This window comes from Montipora capricornis, chromosome 10, assembly GCF_036669925.1.
Source record: "Montipora capricornis isolate CH-2021 chromosome 10, ASM3666992v2, whole genome shotgun sequence".
Lineage (NCBI taxonomy): Eukaryota > Metazoa > Cnidaria > Anthozoa > Scleractinia > Acroporidae > Montipora > Montipora capricornis.
In genome coordinates, this window is record NC_090892.1 from 15341126 (window position 1) to 15361584 (window position 20459).

General features: G+C 38.6%; 1 protein-coding gene across 2 annotated transcripts; it reads right to left on the bottom strand.

Moving 5' to 3' along the window:
- Positions 1-3365: 3365 nt before the first annotated feature.
- On the bottom strand, positions 3366-19601 carry LOC138018453 (metal cation symporter ZIP14-like). 2 transcript variants are annotated; one of them, XM_068865081.1, is made up of 9 exons: positions 19208-19594; positions 18199-18251; positions 12517-12688; positions 11346-11515; positions 11036-11182; positions 10781-10912; positions 9180-9354; positions 5448-5635; positions 3366-4730 (listed from the first exon to the last, which is right to left on the bottom strand). In XM_068865081.1, exons 2-9 carry the CDS (start codon positions 18199-18201, stop codon positions 4578-4580), a joined length of 1140 nt encoding a protein of 379 aa, XP_068721182.1. In that variant the 5' UTR covers positions 18202-18251; positions 19208-19594; the 3' UTR covers positions 3366-4577. The 2 variants fall into 2 exon arrangements, with proteins under 2 accessions (XP_068721182.1, XP_068721180.1); XM_068865079.1 differs by lacking the exon at positions 18199-18251 and having other exon boundaries at positions 19208-19601.
- Between the last annotated feature and the right edge of the window lie 858 nt (positions 19602-20459).

Below are 20459 nucleotides of genomic sequence, written 5' to 3' on the forward strand. Positions count from 1 at the left end.
TTTGACAACAAGGAGTGGTTCATCATCGTTGACCACTGGTCAGATTACTTTGAACTGAACCAATTATCCAGAACCAACTCAAGCTCTGTTATCAAGTCTCTCAAGAATCAGTTCGCACGCCATGGCATACCTGATACTCTGTATTCTGACAACGGACCACAGTTTGCTTCCAGAGAATTCAAAGAATTTACATCCGCCTGGCATTTTGACCACCAAACGTCTTCACCACACTATCCACAATCAAATGGCAAGATTGAAAATGCTGTTAAGACAGCCAAGAAGTTACTAACCAAAGCAAAGGCAAGTGGACAAGATTCATACTTGGCCATTTTGGACTGGCGAAACACACCTTCACCCAGTATTGGATCATCACCAGTACAAAGATTATTTGGACGACGTACAAAGACACTGTTACCTACAGCAGGAACTTTGTTACAGCCAAAGATCGTGGAGGGAACTGAAGGCAAGCTCAAAGAAAGAAAGACGAAACAAGCACTGTTTTACAACAAAGGAACAAAAGAGCTTCCTGTGCTTCAACCCGGAGACACAGTGCGCATGAAACCGCTGCCATCAGACAAAGAAAAGCTGTGGAGAAAGGGATCTGTTGTCAAACAAGTTGCACCTCGCTCCTACGAGGTAGATCTTCAAGGAACTATGTTCAGGAGAAATAGAAGACACTTGGTAAAGACCAAGGAACCATCGCCACAGTTGGATTTGGAATCCCAAGAAAACCTGCCAGCTAGTAGTACCCCTTTACCTGTGGAAGGACCACCTGTGGTGCAAACAAGATCTGGTAGAATCATTCATAGACCAGGACGACTACGAGATTTTGTTTGAGGAACGTTGTTTAGGACTTTGAACTGTCATCGTCTGATTGAGTGCTTTATGGTGAATAACTTTTTTATGAGAAGGGAGATGTGATATTATGAAGTAGTGATCAATACCGCTGACATAATATCGCGAACTCGTAAGAAACGTTTCGGTGACGTTCTTGTAAGTTTACTTGAGTTTTCGCTAAGACTGTTTAGTTGAGTTTGCTCGTTTTGAAGCTAAGGACTAACACACAAAGGTGCCAAGATTTAGGTTGGAAAGTCCACGACCGTGCACAATCTTTTGTTTTGCGCTTATACACTATGCATGAATTACGTAACCAACACGTTTCTATTGGTTAGTTCCTCAGAACGGAGTAAACAACTATTGTGTTTTGTGCACGGTCAAGGCCAAAACAGAGAACAAAAACCTACAACAAAGAAATTTGTCGGGTTTCATAACCATTCTCCTCTATTAACTATGCTGTGACCAAAAAATCAATTCATATTTTTCTTTGGATTTCAAAACTATGTTAACAAAACACTAAGTGACCCACGTTTTAAGCCTTGATTTCAAAGACACCTCTTTATTTTAACTGTAATTTTCCTATTTAATGGTCCGCCATTACTAACATTATGTTCTTGAGAGAGCTGGATCGAGGAGAAAATGACGTCAAAGGCTCACTAGTTTAAGAATGCAATACGTGTGTACGCCGCAGAATTAATATGCAGCACGGGGGTTTTGGGCTTTCAGAATTTTAAACTCACGCTTTGCATATATAATAAGCTGAGTTCACACGCTGATATTTTAAGCTAGTGAGCCTCTGACGTCACCTTTCCCGGGATCCAACCCTCTGAGGTCCAATCGGTCAGTTTTAAACGTGAGTGATGGCGGACCGTGAAATCCAAAACTTACACTCAAAGTAAACGGCCTTTGGATAAAAATCAAAGCTCAAAATTTTGCCAGTCAGGTGTAAAGCAAACACACTTTCAAAATCTGAAGGAAAAAAAGAAGTGGTTTTTTTGATGAGGGGCACTTTAAAATTTCAGCTTGTGAACGCAGCTTATTATATATGCAAAGCGTGAGTTTAAAAGTCTGAAAGCCCAAAACCGCCGTGGTGCATATTAATTCTGCGGTGTATACACGTATAGCTTATTCACGATGGCCGCCATGTTGGATTTGCTATTATCATGCAAATTAGCTACACACTTCTGAGGGGGCAAACAACACAAGTTCGAGAGGTTATAACGAACATCTTAGCCACACAGATGATTTGTCTCACGTTCATTGAATGTTTATCACCTAAGTAATAAAATAGAATGATTACACAAGGTACTTCGATGATTTTTTTAGCGAAAAATGAGCACTTAACGAAGTAGAAAGTCAAAATGTCAAAGGCAATGAAAAGATATAAAATTATTATGCAAGGTACTTAATTCTAAATTCTAAAATGTACTTTCAGTAATGTTATTTCAATATTTCGAGGAGCCGATTTTCCGCGAATTGCCTTTTTTCCAATGTTCGCCCCCAGCATTACACATGGCTAATTTGCATGACAATTTGAAAACCAACATAGCGGTTATCGTGAATAAGGCCTATTGCATTCTTAAACTAGTGAGTCTTTGACGTCATTTTCTCCTCGATCCAGCTCTCTCAAGAACATAATGTTAGTAACGGCGGACCATTAAATAGGAAAATTCCAGTTAAAATAAAGAGGTGTCTTTTTGAAATCAAGGCTTAAAACGTGGGTCACTTAGTGTTTTGTTAACATAGTTTTGAAATCCAAAGAAAAATATGAATTGAATTTTTGGTCACAGGGGCACTTTAACAATCTAATTTTATGATGAAGAAAACTTCTAATTCAAAATTGAAAACTAAGAAGCTTGTGGAAATATTCTTGATCAGCAAATAAACTGAGGCCTGATTCAAACGGTACCGGACGATGTTTCTACCGGTTTAAATGTTTGACCGGCCAGTTTGTTCGCACGGAACCGTGAAATATTATCGTTCTGTTCACACGGAACTGACGAAGCGGTGTAAAGTTTAACCTTTATCAGTAGTTTTACCTTCTGTTCATGCGCAGAGCGGTTCTTTACGAAATCCAAAATGGCGTCAAAAAAGAGAAAGGCTAAGCTGAATTACCACGCATCCATGCAACCACGCCTTTGCCGTGCAAAAATTTAGACGGTCAAGGTGTTCACAACGTGCTGGTTAAATTTTCGACCGTACCGCCTAAAGATTCGTCCCCGATTTGGGCGTTCAAATTTTTGAACGATGAGGCGCCTCAGTTTTCTTACGTTTAGCGTGGTTCCGTGTGAACGGAACCCCTAAATGCACGAATTTTCAACTGGTAGGAAATTCGTCCGGTACTGTGTGAATCGGGCCTGAATGGTCTAGCTAAATCGAGCTTTGAACAACTGGGTCCTGAACTGCAACTGGCGTCAAAAGGAACTTGTTACAGGTACTAGGACTCTCCCATTGCATCTTCGATGTAGCCCAACCTTGAAAACACAAACGAGGCTTTTCGAGAAAAAGTGCAGATATTGTCATTAATAGATAGAACTCATCTATAGCTGTATTTTAATTTGGAGTTATTTTAAAAACACTGAGGGTAGGTAAAGTCCAGAAATCTATTGCTAAAGGGTTCAAGAACATCTAAAATCAAAACGCGATGTAGAGTGTTAGAACGAAACACATTCCTAATATTCTAAAGTTGTAAAGTTCTGAAATCGCTAAAACTTCCATTTGGGGGTTCTAAGATCTCTAAAATCTCTAAAGTTCTGGAATATCAAACAAACCGCCTAGGGGTTCTAAAATCTCCAAACGTTCTAAGGTTCTACAATATCAAATGATCGTTTTTCGGGGGTTCTAAAATCTTCAAAGTTCTAGAACATCAAACGATCTCTTTCGGGACTCTAAAATCTCTTAAAGTTCTAAAGTTCTTAGGCCTAATCACTGAAACGAACGCTTAGGCTTAATCAGTAAACGAGTGCTATATCTTTCACACGATCTGGTAAAAATTGACTTAGAACTCTAGCACTTGGAACTCTATAACTTAAAACTTTAGACGTTTGCACTTACGACCATTTTATCTATAATGCGGTAAAACTTTACTATAGCGGTTTTAGAATGTTACAGAACTTTACAATGTCAGACCATTTTAATTTCTATTTAATCACACACAATATAGAGCTCTTCCTAGAATGCAGTAGAACTTTCTAATTTCAAGACCTGCACCTTTATAGGCTTTTCAAGATCATTAAAAATCGACCTCATGAATAAAGTAAAAACCCGCGATTAAGAACCTATTTTCTAAAAACCTGTTGTCCTACAATTTGTCAGTTAGACCCCTCCAAACAAGACAATGTTGACCTAAAATTTGAAACAGTTTCTTATTTTCTAAAACGTAAAACATCTGTGCATTTAGGTAAATAAGATCAATTGATTGAAGTTCTGAAGATTCATGTGATAAATCGATTTTACTTATTACAGACGTTTTATGTAAACTTTTACATTCTGTATTTAAATTTTATTCAAATGAAATCAGGCCGAATACAACGAAATTCTGCCATCTAAAACGTGACTTTTTTCCTTCAGAAAATAAGAACCTATTAAAGATCCTAGATAGCCTAAATTTCTGTTATTACCATTAATGTAAGAACCTGTTTGGGCTACATTTTAAAATGGAAGGTTCTTACACTCCCGGGGTTTTACTGTATTATACAGTCAAAGGTAATAGATTTATGAACAATGTGTAAGTGACTGTTTCACTTGACTTTGATCTCTCCTCCATAAAGAGCAAGGACGAACATGATAGCTATTCCCAGCAACATGCCGCCATTCTGAAGAGCGAATGTCTTTAGATTTTTTCTCAAAGAACCTTTCCCAATTTTGACTGACATTTCACAAGCTTCTTCCAACTGTGAATGCAAAACAAAATAAGTCACTAGTTTGTTAATATATCAAAAATTGGCTAGGTTTTACTTAGTGGTAACGGAACGGTTTCTTCTGTTCAAAAATTCGATTTTAAAAGCGGATGTCCTCTCTTAATGCCACAGCTAGATCACTCATACCAAAATATCCCAAGGCCAAACACTTTACACTTGTCTATTGCGTTTTGTGTCAGGCAAACAGCAAATCGCATCTCGACATGGATCGAATCATGGGAATGGATTTCACATTGCAAAATCGTAAAATTGCAGGCTTTTGGTGACCCAACTAAGTAAGGTTCGTCTGATGAAATGATCCCTTAAATAATACCAACATGACTGCTGCTTAATTGCCAAAACTTCCCACTAATACACTGTACTTCCTCATTTACATCAACATCAACTGTCACTGTTCTAATATTTTTCCTTATGCTTTTAACCACCTGACTTCTCCACATCCATCTCCATTACATGTATGATCCAGATGATGATGACGATCATCATTAGTGTCGTCATTGTCATTGCTGTCATCACCATCATCATCAAGATATCAATATCATCATCATCATCACCATCAATCATTTTAACTATTCATACACCTTCTCAGAAAAAAATACAACCAAACTAAGTTGGGCCAAAAATGGAAATTCATAGTGACAACAACTGCAATATTCTTTTTGCTTTCCGTGATCATCCTCTAAAGCTTACCATGTCAACCAAAGCAATATAGATAAACATGCCTCCAGCCAGTGCATAGATCCATTTGACTGCTGATGTCGTATAACCTAGCAATAGACCAATGATGAGTCCCACATAACAAGCACAGGCTGAAAGAAAGTTGAATCCCATTGCTGCTTTATATGACATCCCAGCATTAAGGAGAACTGCAAAGTCACCTGTTGAAATAGTGCAACAAAAGATTGGATCATGACTAACTCACCAGAGGAATCCCGTACCATGTACATGGATGCATAGACAGATTCTAAAATGACCACTGATATAATCATTCATGTGGATGTACATTCATCTCTTATGTACACAGATATGTCCAAAAATGACCCTAATTAGATGCACCTGGATTTCAATAAGCACTCCCCTTTGCTCTTCTCCTCAACCGAAATGTGACTCGTGTGTCTCGGAATACATACAATTAACATCACAAAGTGTCCTCCAAATACTGCTCTTCAAGTAACGGTAAACTGCTGCATTTACTCTAAGCTAAAAATAAAACTAACCTTGACCCTTACCTTGTTGTTGGAAATAAATAGCAAATGCTTAGACTTAAAGGGACACCTTGTGTTGGGTGTCAAAATTTGGCGAGCATCTACTTACTCGCATTTACTCGCATAAGTGCTCCTACAGTTGTAGATAAAATATTAGGGACTTTAAGCAAATCGCTACGGCTGGCGCTAATACGGCTGCCGGAAGTAAATTTCCCCCAAAATGAGACACTGCGCATGTACGTCGGTTGCATCCAGCCGTAGTGTGAAATCTGACTACGTGAGTCGGGATGTTTTGCCGTAGCGGCTACTACGTCGGGTTTATTTCGCTTCTCTGGCCCTTTTCAACGGACATCTCGGCATTTTAAGAATTCCATTGGATACTATATCCTTTAAAGTCAATTTAAGTCAAGGATTGTGTCAAGGTTGCCTCTCATAAGCTTGTAAATACGTATCATGAACTTCCGATAAGTTTTGGCAAAGGTGTTGGAATGGCGAAGTGAGTCAAGTGAAATATTCGTGTTCAGCACGAGGTTGTTTTTCTTCGGTTAAGTTTGCTTTGAGGATCTAGTGAAGATGTATTATATCTGGATACTATACGATGCTATTTTGCCTCTTTGAGTATTGATATATTTGTGTTTTTTACTCGATATTCCTTGAGATATTTGTCTCTGAAATGATATATTTTCATCCATCAAATTGTTGTTATTGTACAAGGTGTATAGCATTCGCTTTTCCTTAGAAATAATCTTTTCGTCCTAGCAAGGCGAACAACGGCCATCGTCCTTTGAGCAAAGCCATTTGGCTTTGAGAAACTAAATAACAGAGATTTTAAACTGCTTAGCCCATGTTTCCTTGTATTTTGCTTTGCTAAACTTAAAATTTAGCAGACCACCGCGCCGTACTCTCCCCAGACCTTTTCAGGCACGGTAGCCGTAGTAGCATCAGCCGTTGTGATTTGCTTAAACTCCCTATTCTCAATAGTTCACTTCGGAAAATACCGTAATACTCCTTGTTTGTCCCCCCATTCTCTTGGGTCTTACGATGGTCCCAAGAGAAACAATATTTGGGGAGCCAAACAAAGAGTATTATGGTATTTTCCAAAGTGGCCTATTGACCAACTCCTTTCCAGCTTGATAATTAAGTATGGATTTAGCACAAGAGCACTAATTGGGGACACTAATGAAATTAACTCAAATCAAATCAAATATTGGTTTCTGAGGCAAGAGGAAAACCAGAGTACCCGGAGAAAAACCTCTCACAGCAGAGAAGAGAACCAACAAACTCAACCCACATATGACGCCAAGTCTGGGAATCAAGGTTGTCAGTTGTACTAACTTTGGTTGAAGTCGCTCTACCCTCCCACCCTTCGTGCTCATTCTATTGGCACCAACGTGTCATCTCCAGGGAGCTTGCTAATCTGGGGTGACCTTCCTATAATTAAAATACTAATGAGTGTGTAACTAGGATAATGAACTGTTCAGACTGAGTAAGGAATCAAGCTAATTCAAGACCAAAACAATGACAAAAAATTATTTGGGAGTGCGAGCGGGAATGGCGCAGTGGTGAGAACACTCGCCTCCCACCAATGTGGCCCAAGATAGAATAGTCAACACACACTTACATCACATGCCCGAAGTCTAATGAATATTAATAATTAAATAAATATAGCTCACTATCCATCTTGCATACTCATTAGTCTTAAGTCATGGAATGGTCACCCCAGACTACGCTTAAACCATGAAGACACGCTATAAAAGGCATGGTGCCTTAGGCACATGCAAATGATTTCTCAATCATGGACGCAACCGAGAGCTCTGTGATAATTTGTATTAAAAAAAAGCCCCTTAAGGCAAATGTGTCCTTAATGTGTCATAAAATGCTATCTGTTAATTCTTTATTTAATCGCCAGTCCCTTTTTTTCGCGCTAGAAATATCTTTTAGGGTTTCCGTCTCTGTGTTGCTGTTTGTTGATCACCATCTTGGATAATTAATCAGTCATGCTTGAATGAATTCGAACAAAAGCAGTGTGTGAAGCACCCCCTTTTATGGTGCGTCTTCGTGTTTAATGCTGTAAAATCCTCTAGCCAATCCACCCATCTTTCCCAAACAAATGTCACATGTGGACCCTCGGCCTTCCGTCCAGGGATATCCAGTGTAACACCCTCTGCTGACCCCTCTCTTCAACTTCTAAGGGCACAAGCAACATCGTGCTTGCACCGGGGGTCCAAATGTAGGGGGTCCAAATTGGCTAGGACACGGGGGCCACTTTCTTTCACATCACCACAAGGCACAGAAAAAAAACCCCTCCCATCATTGCCCTATTGGTCCTCGAACGAGCCTGTTTCATTCTGTTTTCCACCATGTGGTGGTGTCAAAAAATAATTAGTGTGCATTACAACGCACCCCTGGTCCCCTACCAAAATTTCATCCCTGTTTTATGTCTACTTTCCTTTTCTTTTTCATTTGTTGATCCTTTTGTTTCTCTTTTTTTCCATACGCAGATCTTTTCCTGTCTTTTTGTCAATGCCACCATGTGACAGAAAAAAAAACACAATGGTCCTCGACCAAAAAAACACTCGACCAGCCCTCGACCGAATTTTCCCTTGTAGGCCTTTTAACCTCAACCACCTCATGGCTTAGAGCAAAGGTACTAGACCTATTCCAGCTCTATTAGTCCTCAATTGATGTGGCACAGAGCAAAAGTCCTCGACCTATAATAGCTGTCTCAGACCTTGACCACAGTTACATGTATACATTTATAACTTACACCATCCCGTGGCACAAAAGAAAAAGGGCCACAACCACATCGGACCTCGACCGAATCAATCCTTAACACGCTACGGATTGCAAAAAATCACCCTGCCGTCCCTTGAACGAAACAAATAACCTCTCTAAGTGTAAGACAAAGAACTACTAAACATCCAAATTGAATAAAACAAGCGCCACCATAACGAACCATAATACCACCACGATCACCCAGGAGTTAGAAAACCGCCCCATGAATTTGACATTAACTAAAATATTTTAACAGTAATACAGTTGAGCTGTATGCGGCCAAAGTCAATTATTATATTTTTACCACATTGGTACACATAATTTAAACTCATTAATATTTTTTAAAGTTGTTCTCAGTAAGTAAACTCATCTGGCATTAGACAGATGAAAAATGTTACTCCAAGTTTTCAATGGGATAAAGTACATCAAAACGTGTCATTACCAAGTTCATGTGGTAACTCCTCGCAGAATATTGCCAATGAAGTACTAACACCATCAAAAGTTGAAGTAGAGAATGATGCTCCAATGGCCAAGCCATCAATAAAGTTGTGAAGGCCATCACCAATGATGATCATCCAAGCTACAGGAGCCACTTTCCTCTTCCCCGTTGACTTTTCCTTGTTGTTTAAAGTAGCAGGTAAGAAAAGTTTTATTAGTTGCCAGCGGATACTTTCACAAGATGAATTTACAGAGCTAAATACAAATCAAATGAGGCCTCTCTTCAACAATGGAAAAAATGTTGTTTCAAAGGACAAATATTGTGTCAAAACTTTATGTGAAGAAAGGCTTTTTTTTTCGTTTGTTCCGCAAGGAAAGTATCAAGGGATGGTCATCGAATGCAAATCCAATTTCATCAACATCATCATTTTGCTGCCCACTGTAGACATTGGGTGATATAAATTTCGAAGCCATGACATTGTTAAGCTGCTAGAGGCACTAAATAGTGCAGCATGGACAGAGGAGAAGCAGAGAGGTGGCCACTGAAGTGATTGCTCAAATAAAATCGCCACAAACTGTTATGTTCTTGGGCTTTCACTACACAATGGTCAATGGAGTTTGAAATTTAATCCCTAGCATTGACCATTTTTTTACCTTTTGGATGAAAACGTTTTTGGAAGAGAATAAACATCATGTTAAGTAGAGGTCATACAGGCTGTCAGTAAAGGTACAGTATTACAAACAGCTTTTCAGCTACTCAAAACATGTCTTACTCAGTAAATGCCCTGCCACAACTTGGTAAAATAAATGCCTAAATTTGCTTAATTCCTCAAATCCCCACTACATGTCACAATGCTGCTCAAGTAACAAAAGAGTCAAAAGCTCTTAAAAAGGGTTTAGGATTTTTCACAATCGATTCCATGCAGAAAATCATATTAACTACAGACTGTGTATTCATTCTTTATCTGAATTAAGTTAATGAAGAACACTACCAGGAGATTTTCTCTTCTGCAAAGTTATATGGACTACTTCAACTGGTTTGAGGGCAACTGTGTCAATTTTGCTACCTAAAGGTTTCTCTGCTATGAGACTTTTCAGGTTCTCTCAAGATTTCAGTCACAAACTAAGAGGGAAATGGATTCAGGAAGAAATTCCCATTTATATGCTAAAACAGTTTTGTTCAATTTTATCAGGGATGTCGCTAGTAGCTGGCAGCCAGCCATTCCAGCCAGATCATCTAACATAGTGAAAATAGCCAGCTGCTAAGAGTAAACCAATGCAATGACTAAGACACTGTTACAGTAACCACAGGGAAAAATCAATTAAAAACTGCAGGCTGCTTTCCCTATGTAGCCAGCTTCTTCAAAACATAATGACAACCTTTTGTTTTGAGTCTTTTTTTTTTGGGCCTAATGTTAGCAACTTGCCTCACCATGTTTAGCCTGAGCCTCAGCAGTGTTGCTCAGCCTGCCTGATCTACATGTACATCTATGTACAGTCCTTGTCTGAATTAACTCTCTAAATTATACTGTTCATTTGGCAACACGGAATGCAAGGGAATGGCTTGAAATACTAAAATTAGACCCTAAACAGTTAGTAACTCACCAACTTTATTTGCACAGGTGGAACATCTTCTGTTAAACAGACATTATGGTGGTTATGGTGAGTGTCTTGATTTACATTGTACAACTGTAGCTGAACCTCAGCAATATCAGAACCCTTTGACTTTTCTAGGTCCTAAAAAGATAAGATAACAAGATACATGCAGCTTAACCTCTCTTGGTTGCTTAAGTTTAAATTTAAAATGCTTTCACTGTGATTCTTGGATGCACCTCAGAACATATAGTTCAATAGTTGTACCTGGTGGTTTTCACAGGATGATTTCTGTCTGAATCTGACAAACATCTTCATAGTATATTCCAAGAAAAAGAACAAGTAGATTCCACCTATAATCACAAGGCATTTCCACAGATATGATGTCTCACCATCCTGGCCAAATCCAAATGTCTGTCGGAAAAGGAAATATGATAAAGCACTGCATGCTCCTATTAATTGATAAATTTAACAGCTTTATCTTGTCAAAAATGAGGTTAAACTAAAAGCAAACTAATGTTGGAAAAACAAGGTAGGGTGTGGGCTGCAAATTTTAAACTACACGTTTATCACTTACATGTGGGATCAAATGGAAGACTCCGCTGCCACTTAAAACTCCAACCGCAAGAGAAACCATAAACAGCAATAGCATCTTGTAGAATGATTGGTTCATAAATGGCACAACAAAAGCTCCCAAGAGGGAAGCACAGCTAATTAAAGTCACTGCTACAAATCCAAACCCCCAAGCTAAAAAAAAAGTATGATATCAGAACTTTAATTTACAGTACTTAAATAAGTTCTTCCAAAGATGTGTACTAGTTTGCTAAGATAGGGACCTGGCATTAGTCAGCCCATGTTTGTTATGTTTCACTCATTTCACTTTCTTACTATTCTGTGTGCATGCAACACGTTGAGATGATCCGTGTTAAGACCAATAATATTATAAACCAATGTCCTTGCAAAATGGATGTACTTTCAGATCATTACTCCAGGTTTAAACACTACCGAAAAGTACTTAATCTTGTTGGACAGACTTGAAACACAGTATTTTGTTACTACTACAGACTTTCACCTGGAATGTAAGATTGCTAAAGAGAAGAACAAATTGCATACCCACCTTCTTAAATGGGGCAAGTTTTGTGAAGAAGACAACCAATTATGTCCTCTGGGAACATGCATATAATTTGGTAGCTATGATAATAATATTATATCAGGCCTTTCGTATTGTCTTATTGAGTGTTATTGTTTGTCTCTCTGTTAGTAGGCTGTGTGTGTTTGCATTTTTGTGTATGGGCATGTGTGGAGTAAAGGGTTTGGACGGAGGGGAAGTTGGGAGTTGTGTTTGTTGCAGGTGCTTTAATACCATATGTATAAGTGGTTACCATCAAGAAAAATTAATAAAATACATTAAAAAAATACTACTACCCACCCTGCAGACTCACGTAGAAGTTCAAATGGATCCCAATCCATTTTGGGGGGTTACCCAGTCCAAAACATTTTCACATGGGATTGCTTAGAAGTAACCATAGCAACTCAATCTGCTGCTCACATGATGTATTGTAATGTAATACATGTACAGGTGTATCTAGTAAAATTAATGTTCTTTTTGGTGACTTGGGAACAACTTGAGGCAGTAAACTTTGAATCGGAAATCAGCCAAAAAAGAAAAACAGCCACAGAATAAGCTACATCATCATACCTGTAGCCTCACAAATCCCTAGAAAAATTCTTTTGCAATGAGTACTTACCATGGGCTTTACTTTGCTTTCCACTTTCTTCTATGTTATCCGGTTTCTCCAACAAACAAGCCTTACTTTCAATTTGTTCCACTAATGCAGGGCAAATCCTCTCAAATGTTCTTGGGTTCAGTCCACTAGCATCAACTGAAAATGACTCAAAAAGGGTTTTGGCTTGATAACACTGCAAGGAAAATCAAAGAAAGATGACTAAAAACTAAAGGCATTCAAGTTTCTTTTGGTATTGGCCACTATCAATACTTCTCTTTTTTCTCCACTGATAGTTCAGTGCAACAGGTTCCTGTTTTTTAAGATTCCTGGCAAGGGAGCTCATGGCTATGTTGCGGCATTGTGCAAGCCATGGGGGAGTTTATTCTACAGTTGTAGCTAGGGGCTAGCAGCCAAAAGTGGAAGACCCTGGATATCCCAGCACCCAACCTCCACTAAGCGATGCAGTTGTTTAATGTATATTGATTGTGTCTATACAGTACACAAAGCTTACAGCTGTATTTCAATAGTAACCTTGCACATTACATTATAAACAATTCTTGAATCAATTTCTGGGGATATCTGGAATAATCCAGAACAGTTCATTAAACAGTTGTTTTAAAAATTGAATCATTATGACAAAAGTAAAAATTTAAAAATAATAATCATTTAAAAATGATAATTAATCAATCAAGAGACAAAAAAAAATGCCGCATAGAACCCATCTTGAATCCTCTTTAAAACATGGAAAACTACAATAAGGAAAAAGATAGTGATAATGATAATAATAATAACTCTTGAATTTCAGAGGACAGAACAACCTGCGAGGAAATGGTATTCAAACACTGCTTGGCCTTAGCCCTAGCCCTGAGCTTAGAGGCTAAGCATCTTCCAGAGGATTAGGACTGCAGCCACCTGCATTTCTCCCAACACATCCACAATCTCAAGACCTCAAAAAAAAAAAAAAAAGAAAAAACCTACAACCGACCAGACACCACACCCAAACAACCAATCACCAACAGCACAATCTTTGTTGACACACCCGACCAACAGGCAACACAATTCTTCACCCCCTGCTTCAACATTTGCACAGCACACTTGTCCAGCTCAAAGTCCATCCTTATGTCCAAAACCTGCACAAAATTGATCAAAGTCTCCTGCTCCTCTTCAAACCTACCATACAGCTTCAAATCATCCACAAACATCAAATAGTTGATCAACTCCTGATACTTCCCAAGCTTATACCCAATGTTCTCCCCTTTCAACAACATGGTGAGTGGGATCAATGTGAGAACAAGCAACAGTGGAGACAACAATATTCCATCTTTGATTGCCACTCCATCCAACACATTCCCATTTGACGACACCACAACTTTCCAATCACTCATACTACATGTACCACACATAAAACCCTTCAAGTTGTCACCCACATTCACCGTTTCAACAATCCACTAGTGCGGCACCATATCATAGGCCTTCCAATCCATTGCAAACACCTTTTCTTCACCCATCCTCCTGTTGTATCCCACAACCTCTTCCAGTACCCCTTCCACAAGGCATGACAAAAAGGCTGTCCAGTAGCCCGGGGCTAGTGGAACAATGTTTCATGCTAGCACTTCCTTATTGCAGGTTGCCCAACGGGCAAGCATCATGATTGTGGCGTTGATGGTTGCTTTTTTCTGATGCCAAACTTATGACACACCGTAAGTGTTTAGAAGACAGTTCCACAGAAAAAAAGCAGCAATACAATCTTTTTCTTTTCAAGGGTACTAAATCATCCTTTTAAGGACGTTTGCGCTAATTTTTTGTGCGCAACGTTACTGCGCAGGTAACGCGACTGTAATAAGTCACGCATTACTTCAAGCATTAGTGAAGTTGAGGTTTTCAAACCCTTGCAAAAACCGTAGACGATAAGTCTTGCACAACGATAGATCAAAGAACATAGCGATCAGTCAAAATTGATTTTAAAATATTTATGAAAGTCAAGTACACTACTGCACGACCGATATTTGCGATAATCGCGGGGAAAAAATTCCAGGCCGGCAAAAGAATGGCACATTTATTTCCGAATCATCATGAAACTTCAAAAGAGAAGTGAGCGGGAGGATGGAAAAGCTCTGGAAAAGCTTATCGAGTAGTGGCTGAAAATTTGGAAAACTCGGGGACGAACCGTTGCGTAAATTTAATGGGGCTGTTTTTTTTAGAATATTTTTCTTACCATACGAACTTAAGTTAAAAAAGAATGCATGTTTTTGAAGTTATTTTCATTTACTTTCGTGAAAATAGAGCAGTATTTTCGTCCTCGTCCGGTTGAATAGTGCGGACCTGCGTGAAAACTTAAAACTTCGTTGCTATACTCGAGAAATATATATTTTTTGTAAAAACCTTTCATCTTTTCAACGATCGATCCTCACTTGCGTTCCAGTCCTTGCCCGACGAGTCACGCAAAAGCGTGACAAACGAAATTTTCCAAGAGCTTTGCAAAATCACATCGATTTTACTCGTTTAGATCATAGGTGATCCCTATTTTTTAAATCACGAATCACTTCCTTTACTTACTATCTACAGAATATGATGAAATGAAAAAATTCCCACCGTAAGAAGTTATCTTTTTTTACATTTTCTTTCCTCGTGCCATCGAATTCCGGTAGTGGTTGCAACGGATAGAGTCTACTGTTTACGACAACCCTAGCGGCATGTAATTATCTAAAAATCCCACCCATAAAAACCTATGCACGGAAACCTTCACTCTAACAGTTTATTTTTATGATTTTCGATGGATGAGCAGATGAGGCTACATCTCGCTATTATGACCGATGACCCCCATTTATATTTTCATTTTTGGAGTAAGTACTTTATGACCTAACTCTAGGCGAGAAATGAAGAAAATTTCACCGCAGGTAGATTTTAGCTGGCTGTAGCCAATATGGCAGTAACCAGGCTCTGACTGAGCAAAGTTCCAGTTTTCCCTTGGCCACATCTCAAGAAGATCCAATGACAAAAAAAACTGCTGTGAGTTCTACGAGCAAGCATGAAAACACTGGCGAGCACTCAAAAGTCCACAATTAAGCTTTTTGTTTTTTTTTTCAAAAATTAAATTTTCCACCAGAAAACATTACATCAGGCGATTCATGAAAGTCCCTTCTTGTGTCAGATCGCGGAATAACCCATTGACCCCTGGGAGTGTAGCTAGCAAATGCAGATGTATTTCCAGCAGTCTGTGTTCGCATTCATTTTACTGAGAGTGAGACTTAACAGGGTTTACTGTCTAACACCAGATGATTTTAATCGTCAACTGGGGACATCTAAGGGCGTTTGAGGTGTTTATAACTCTTTGGGTTTCATCTCCATGTTAACACAATATCTTTGTCTTTATCAGGAAATCTTTCAGTAATTAATTTTTGTGCCCTTGTCATTCAGAATACTGCAAAAAATTTATTCACTTAATTTGTAGCCTGGTGTTTGAATAATAAATTACAGGATGAGTTTCAAATTGGCAGAAAAAGAATAAACAGTTACAAACAAAAATTATATATGCAAGTTTAAACTATACCATGTGGCCTTAAAATGCTCCTTCAAATTCAAAATTTTGATTCAAGCACTTGTAACTGAAAAATTGTAGAAGTTTGTACAATTGAGTGGTTGGAGGGAAATCAAAGTTTATCGAAGCTACATGTACCTATTATTAAAGGGAGAATATCACGGTATTGCACACGAATTACAACATCGCTTCTGATTCAATGGATTATAAATTGTGACATTTGCTACGGCTAGAGCATGCGCAATACCACGATACTCTTGCTTTAATTAGTTATTTTGCAAATTAAATTGATTCAATTACCCCATGAATATAAAATAATGGGGCCAGCTCTGTAGATAATTGGGCTAGTAAGATGAAATTACAGCTTGCCCAAAGGGCAATCAACCACTCGTGTGTTTACATAACCCACGCAGAAGGAACTCATCAAGCATGAAATCCCCTTGGCAACAAAACAATTGAGCCAATCAGATATCGGCTGAATGCATCAGAATATTTTTTTGTCTCGTTGCACTTGTGAATATTGAAAAGTGCACATGATAATAAGCTGTTTCAACAGTCTTTTGAAAGGGTGTTTGAGGTGTTTATAACTCTTTGGGTTTCTTCTCCATGTTAACACAATATCTTTGTCTTTATCAGGAAATCTTTCAGTAATTAATTTTTGTGCCCTTGTCATTCAGAATACTGCAAAAAATTTATTCACTTAATTTGTAGCCTGGTGTTTGAATAATAAATTACAGGATGAGTTTCAAATTGGCAGAAAAAGAATAAACAGTTACGAACAAAAATTATACATGTTAAAACTATACCATGTGGCCTTAAAATGCTCCTTCAAATTCAAAATTTTGATTCAAGCACTTGTAACTGAAAAATTGTAGAAGTTTGTACAATTGAGTGGTTGGAGGGAAATCAAAGTTTATCGAAGCTACATGTACCTATTATTAAAGGGAGAATATCACGGTATTGCACACGAATTACAACATCGCTTCTGATTCAATGGATTATAAATTGTGACATTTGCTACGGCTAGAGCATGCGCAATACCACGATACTCTTGCTTTAATTAGTTATTTTGCAAATTAAATTGATTCAATTACCCCATGAATATAAAATAATGGGGCCAGCTCTGTAGATAATTGGGCTAGTAAGATGAAATTACAGCTTGCCCAAAGGGCAATCAACCACTCGTGTGTTTACATAACCCACGCAGAAGGAACTCATCAAGCATGAAATCCCCTTGGCAACAAAACAATTGAAGCAATCAGATATCGGCTGAACGCACCAGAATGTTTTTTTTGTCTCATGGCACTTGTGAATTTTGAAAAGCGCACAGGATAATAAGCCGTTTCAACAGTCTTTTGAAAGGATTATTGGGCTTATTGCGACTTTGAGTTTTCAAGATCACAAAATGAAAAATTTGGGACAAGAGAAAAAAGTCCGGCTAATCGAATAGTCCAGATAATCGAGGTTCGACTGTATTACCCTTCACCCCATACAGCTTTTCTGGCAAGATCCCAGTGAGTAGCTTCCACATCAACAGCAAACATGCAATTACTCTGTAGTTGCTAGCCACTGTTTCCATAATGGCACAGTCCTTCCGTATCAACATGGTCCCCCCCTTTACCATCCACTCTGACAACCCTGAAAACTCTCCAAAATCAAACCATGTGACGATTTAAACCTCTTAAACCAAAACCCCCTCAGACCATCTTAAATTCACCATCTTTTGACAAAGGCACAGTAATGTGTCCAATAAGGAGGATGCTTAATTAACAGCTAGTCACAACCCATAGTTAGCCCAGTATCACGCATCTGTACAACCCATACTTTCTTCTTGATTTCAATGTTAAAAAAACTAAATTCTTAAATTTTCAAACAACTGCAAGAATCATATTCATCTCTACAGCTAGAATCCACAAAATGACCAGTTTACAGCTAACAAGTTGGCTCAGGTGGTGAACCAGCATTACAAAAGTCAGAAGTTTAAATAATATAATGGATTATTTTTTGTTACATAGTAATTCTTTCCTGGATGGCCGCCAAAAATCGGGCCGACAAGTCGCACCGTGTAAACCGGCCTTTAATAATAATATTGCCTTTGCAAAGTAAGTACTAATTATTTTTGACTTCATGGTTCAATGTTTTCATATACAAAAAATCATAATTACCATAAGATTCCTACATGTAAAAGGTGAAATATGCCTTTGTAAAGTTTCAAGTACTAGAAATCAAGAACAAGGAAATGTTACAATATTTATCCATATGTATTAACAAATCAGACTGAGATAGAATATACGCTGTACTTTAAAAAAACAAATGCTAGGACGAGTCAGAATACAATACCTGTTATTCTTATGAAAATAAGTGGCAGGGTAATAAATTCTGCTATCACGCCACAGTCAGTGGCTTTGAAGACTGTGCTTTTGGTTTTCCTTCAGTAATCACTATTCTTCAGTTATGTACTCTTTGATTGCACTAACGTGATAAGACGGCCATGTTGGAGCCAAAGCTCGAGTTTTTCATAATAATAGTCAATTTCTCAAAGCAGTTTTTCGCTATTGTTTTTTTTCCATAAACATAATCTCTGCAATCAAAGAATGCGTGTTAAGCTTATATTCTCCATGAAACACCGTACCCTTTTCTCTCAAAACAGACATCTAAAATAAGTAAATTCAATGGCACAGAAATCACGCGATCGCGTACTATGTCACGTTGAACAGAATAATGTTTAAAAAAGTTTAATAAGACCAAACAAGCGGACACCAAAATCCACGCCGCACAACAGGCAATGTCTTTGTTGTACTTTTTTGCCACGTGTGCCAGCGAAGTGTGCCAAAGAACACAGAAATGGAGACGACTCCAGATTCGTTTTGCAATGTCATCGGAGAAGAATGAGTAAAGTACAACCGATGCGCGCAAGCTTGTGACTACAGCATTTTCTCAGGAGTGAACACATCCTCGAGAGATCCCCCACGCACCTTCTTCGTACCTGTTTTTTTGCAATAAATAGCAACAAGTTGCAACGACAAACCTCTCATACCTATGCTCGTATTATAGTCTGCAGGCATACGATAAAATTATACTTCGTTGTTAAACATAAACAAACTATTCAGAAGAATCTACCTGTGTTCAGTTCTAGGAGATAACAAATTAACCAATTGAAATTCAGTTATTTACCTTAGAATCGCCATTTGTTACACCATTTTGCATCCTGGCAATTCCACTGCTCCTATCCCCTTCTCCGGCATAAGGCTTACCGATTTTAAGCTCTTTCAAAAGAGCATCAAACTGATTTAAATTCATAGATTTGTTGGCGCCATATTCTTCGAATAAGCTATCGACAAAAGAACGCGCAGAAGGTCCACTGACGCTACGAACGCCAGCGTGAGAGAGAACATGGGAATCTGTGGCCGAAAAGAGTACGAAAATCCACAGATGAGCGAGAATCTTGCAGGCGTTTGTCCTGTACATTGGTGACGATTATTCAGTCAAAATTCACTGAAGCTTTAAGATGCTTGTACTTTGTCGTGGCAAAATGTTCAACTTCACGTGCTGTGACAAGCCGGTGATGCTAGTAGCCGGGCCTTCTTCTCCAACAGTAAGGTCCTGGGAAACAGCTTGTGTGTCTTGGTCAAATCACAGGCGTCCCAGATTCGGAGGTAAAATCTCGATGACAAACTAACTTAATCAAAGTGCCACTGTGGATATGAAAGTTTCCGCGATTGTTTAAAACTGGCAGGCTGAAGTTTTCTTTATGCATTAGTCAGTGTGATATAACAGCTGGATAATTGTGTAACAGCACGGGGGGCTCTCATATGCAACTCGATAACCAAAATAATGCAGAGAATGTGAGGTGATCATGATCCCCTTTGCTGGAATTCAACCCTGTAAAATAAGTCTACCATTTCTCCAATAGGCATAAGATTACTCTTTAACACATCTTCTATAAAGAGCTGTACCATGTGTTCAAAGTTCCTAGAACAGATGACAGGGTAATTTTGAATAAGGGCTGATTTTTGTTGCCAGGTCATATTGTTGATGTCATCAGGTTAAGCAAGTAGAGCAGATCCATTCAGTATTTATTAACACTTTTTGTGCCAGTTATACATTCCTCCAACAAACCTTGCGAATATTTATCACTAGATTTGATACTGTTACACTTAGGGTGCTTTCCATTTGACAGAACTGACCGGCCAAACCAGGCATTTGGAAGGACTAACTTTACACCGCCTTCAAATTAACACTCTTCGAGGATGATACACAATCCTCCGAAAGAATGCGAGGGGTTATCATGCAAGTGTAATATTGAAGGGTCCAAATCCGCAAAGGGGACTAAATCCATTAGGGGATTAGTCACCCGGGGTGAATCCATTAGGGGATTTGAAATCCACTAAATCCATTAGGGGATTTAGTCACCCGGGGTCCAAAT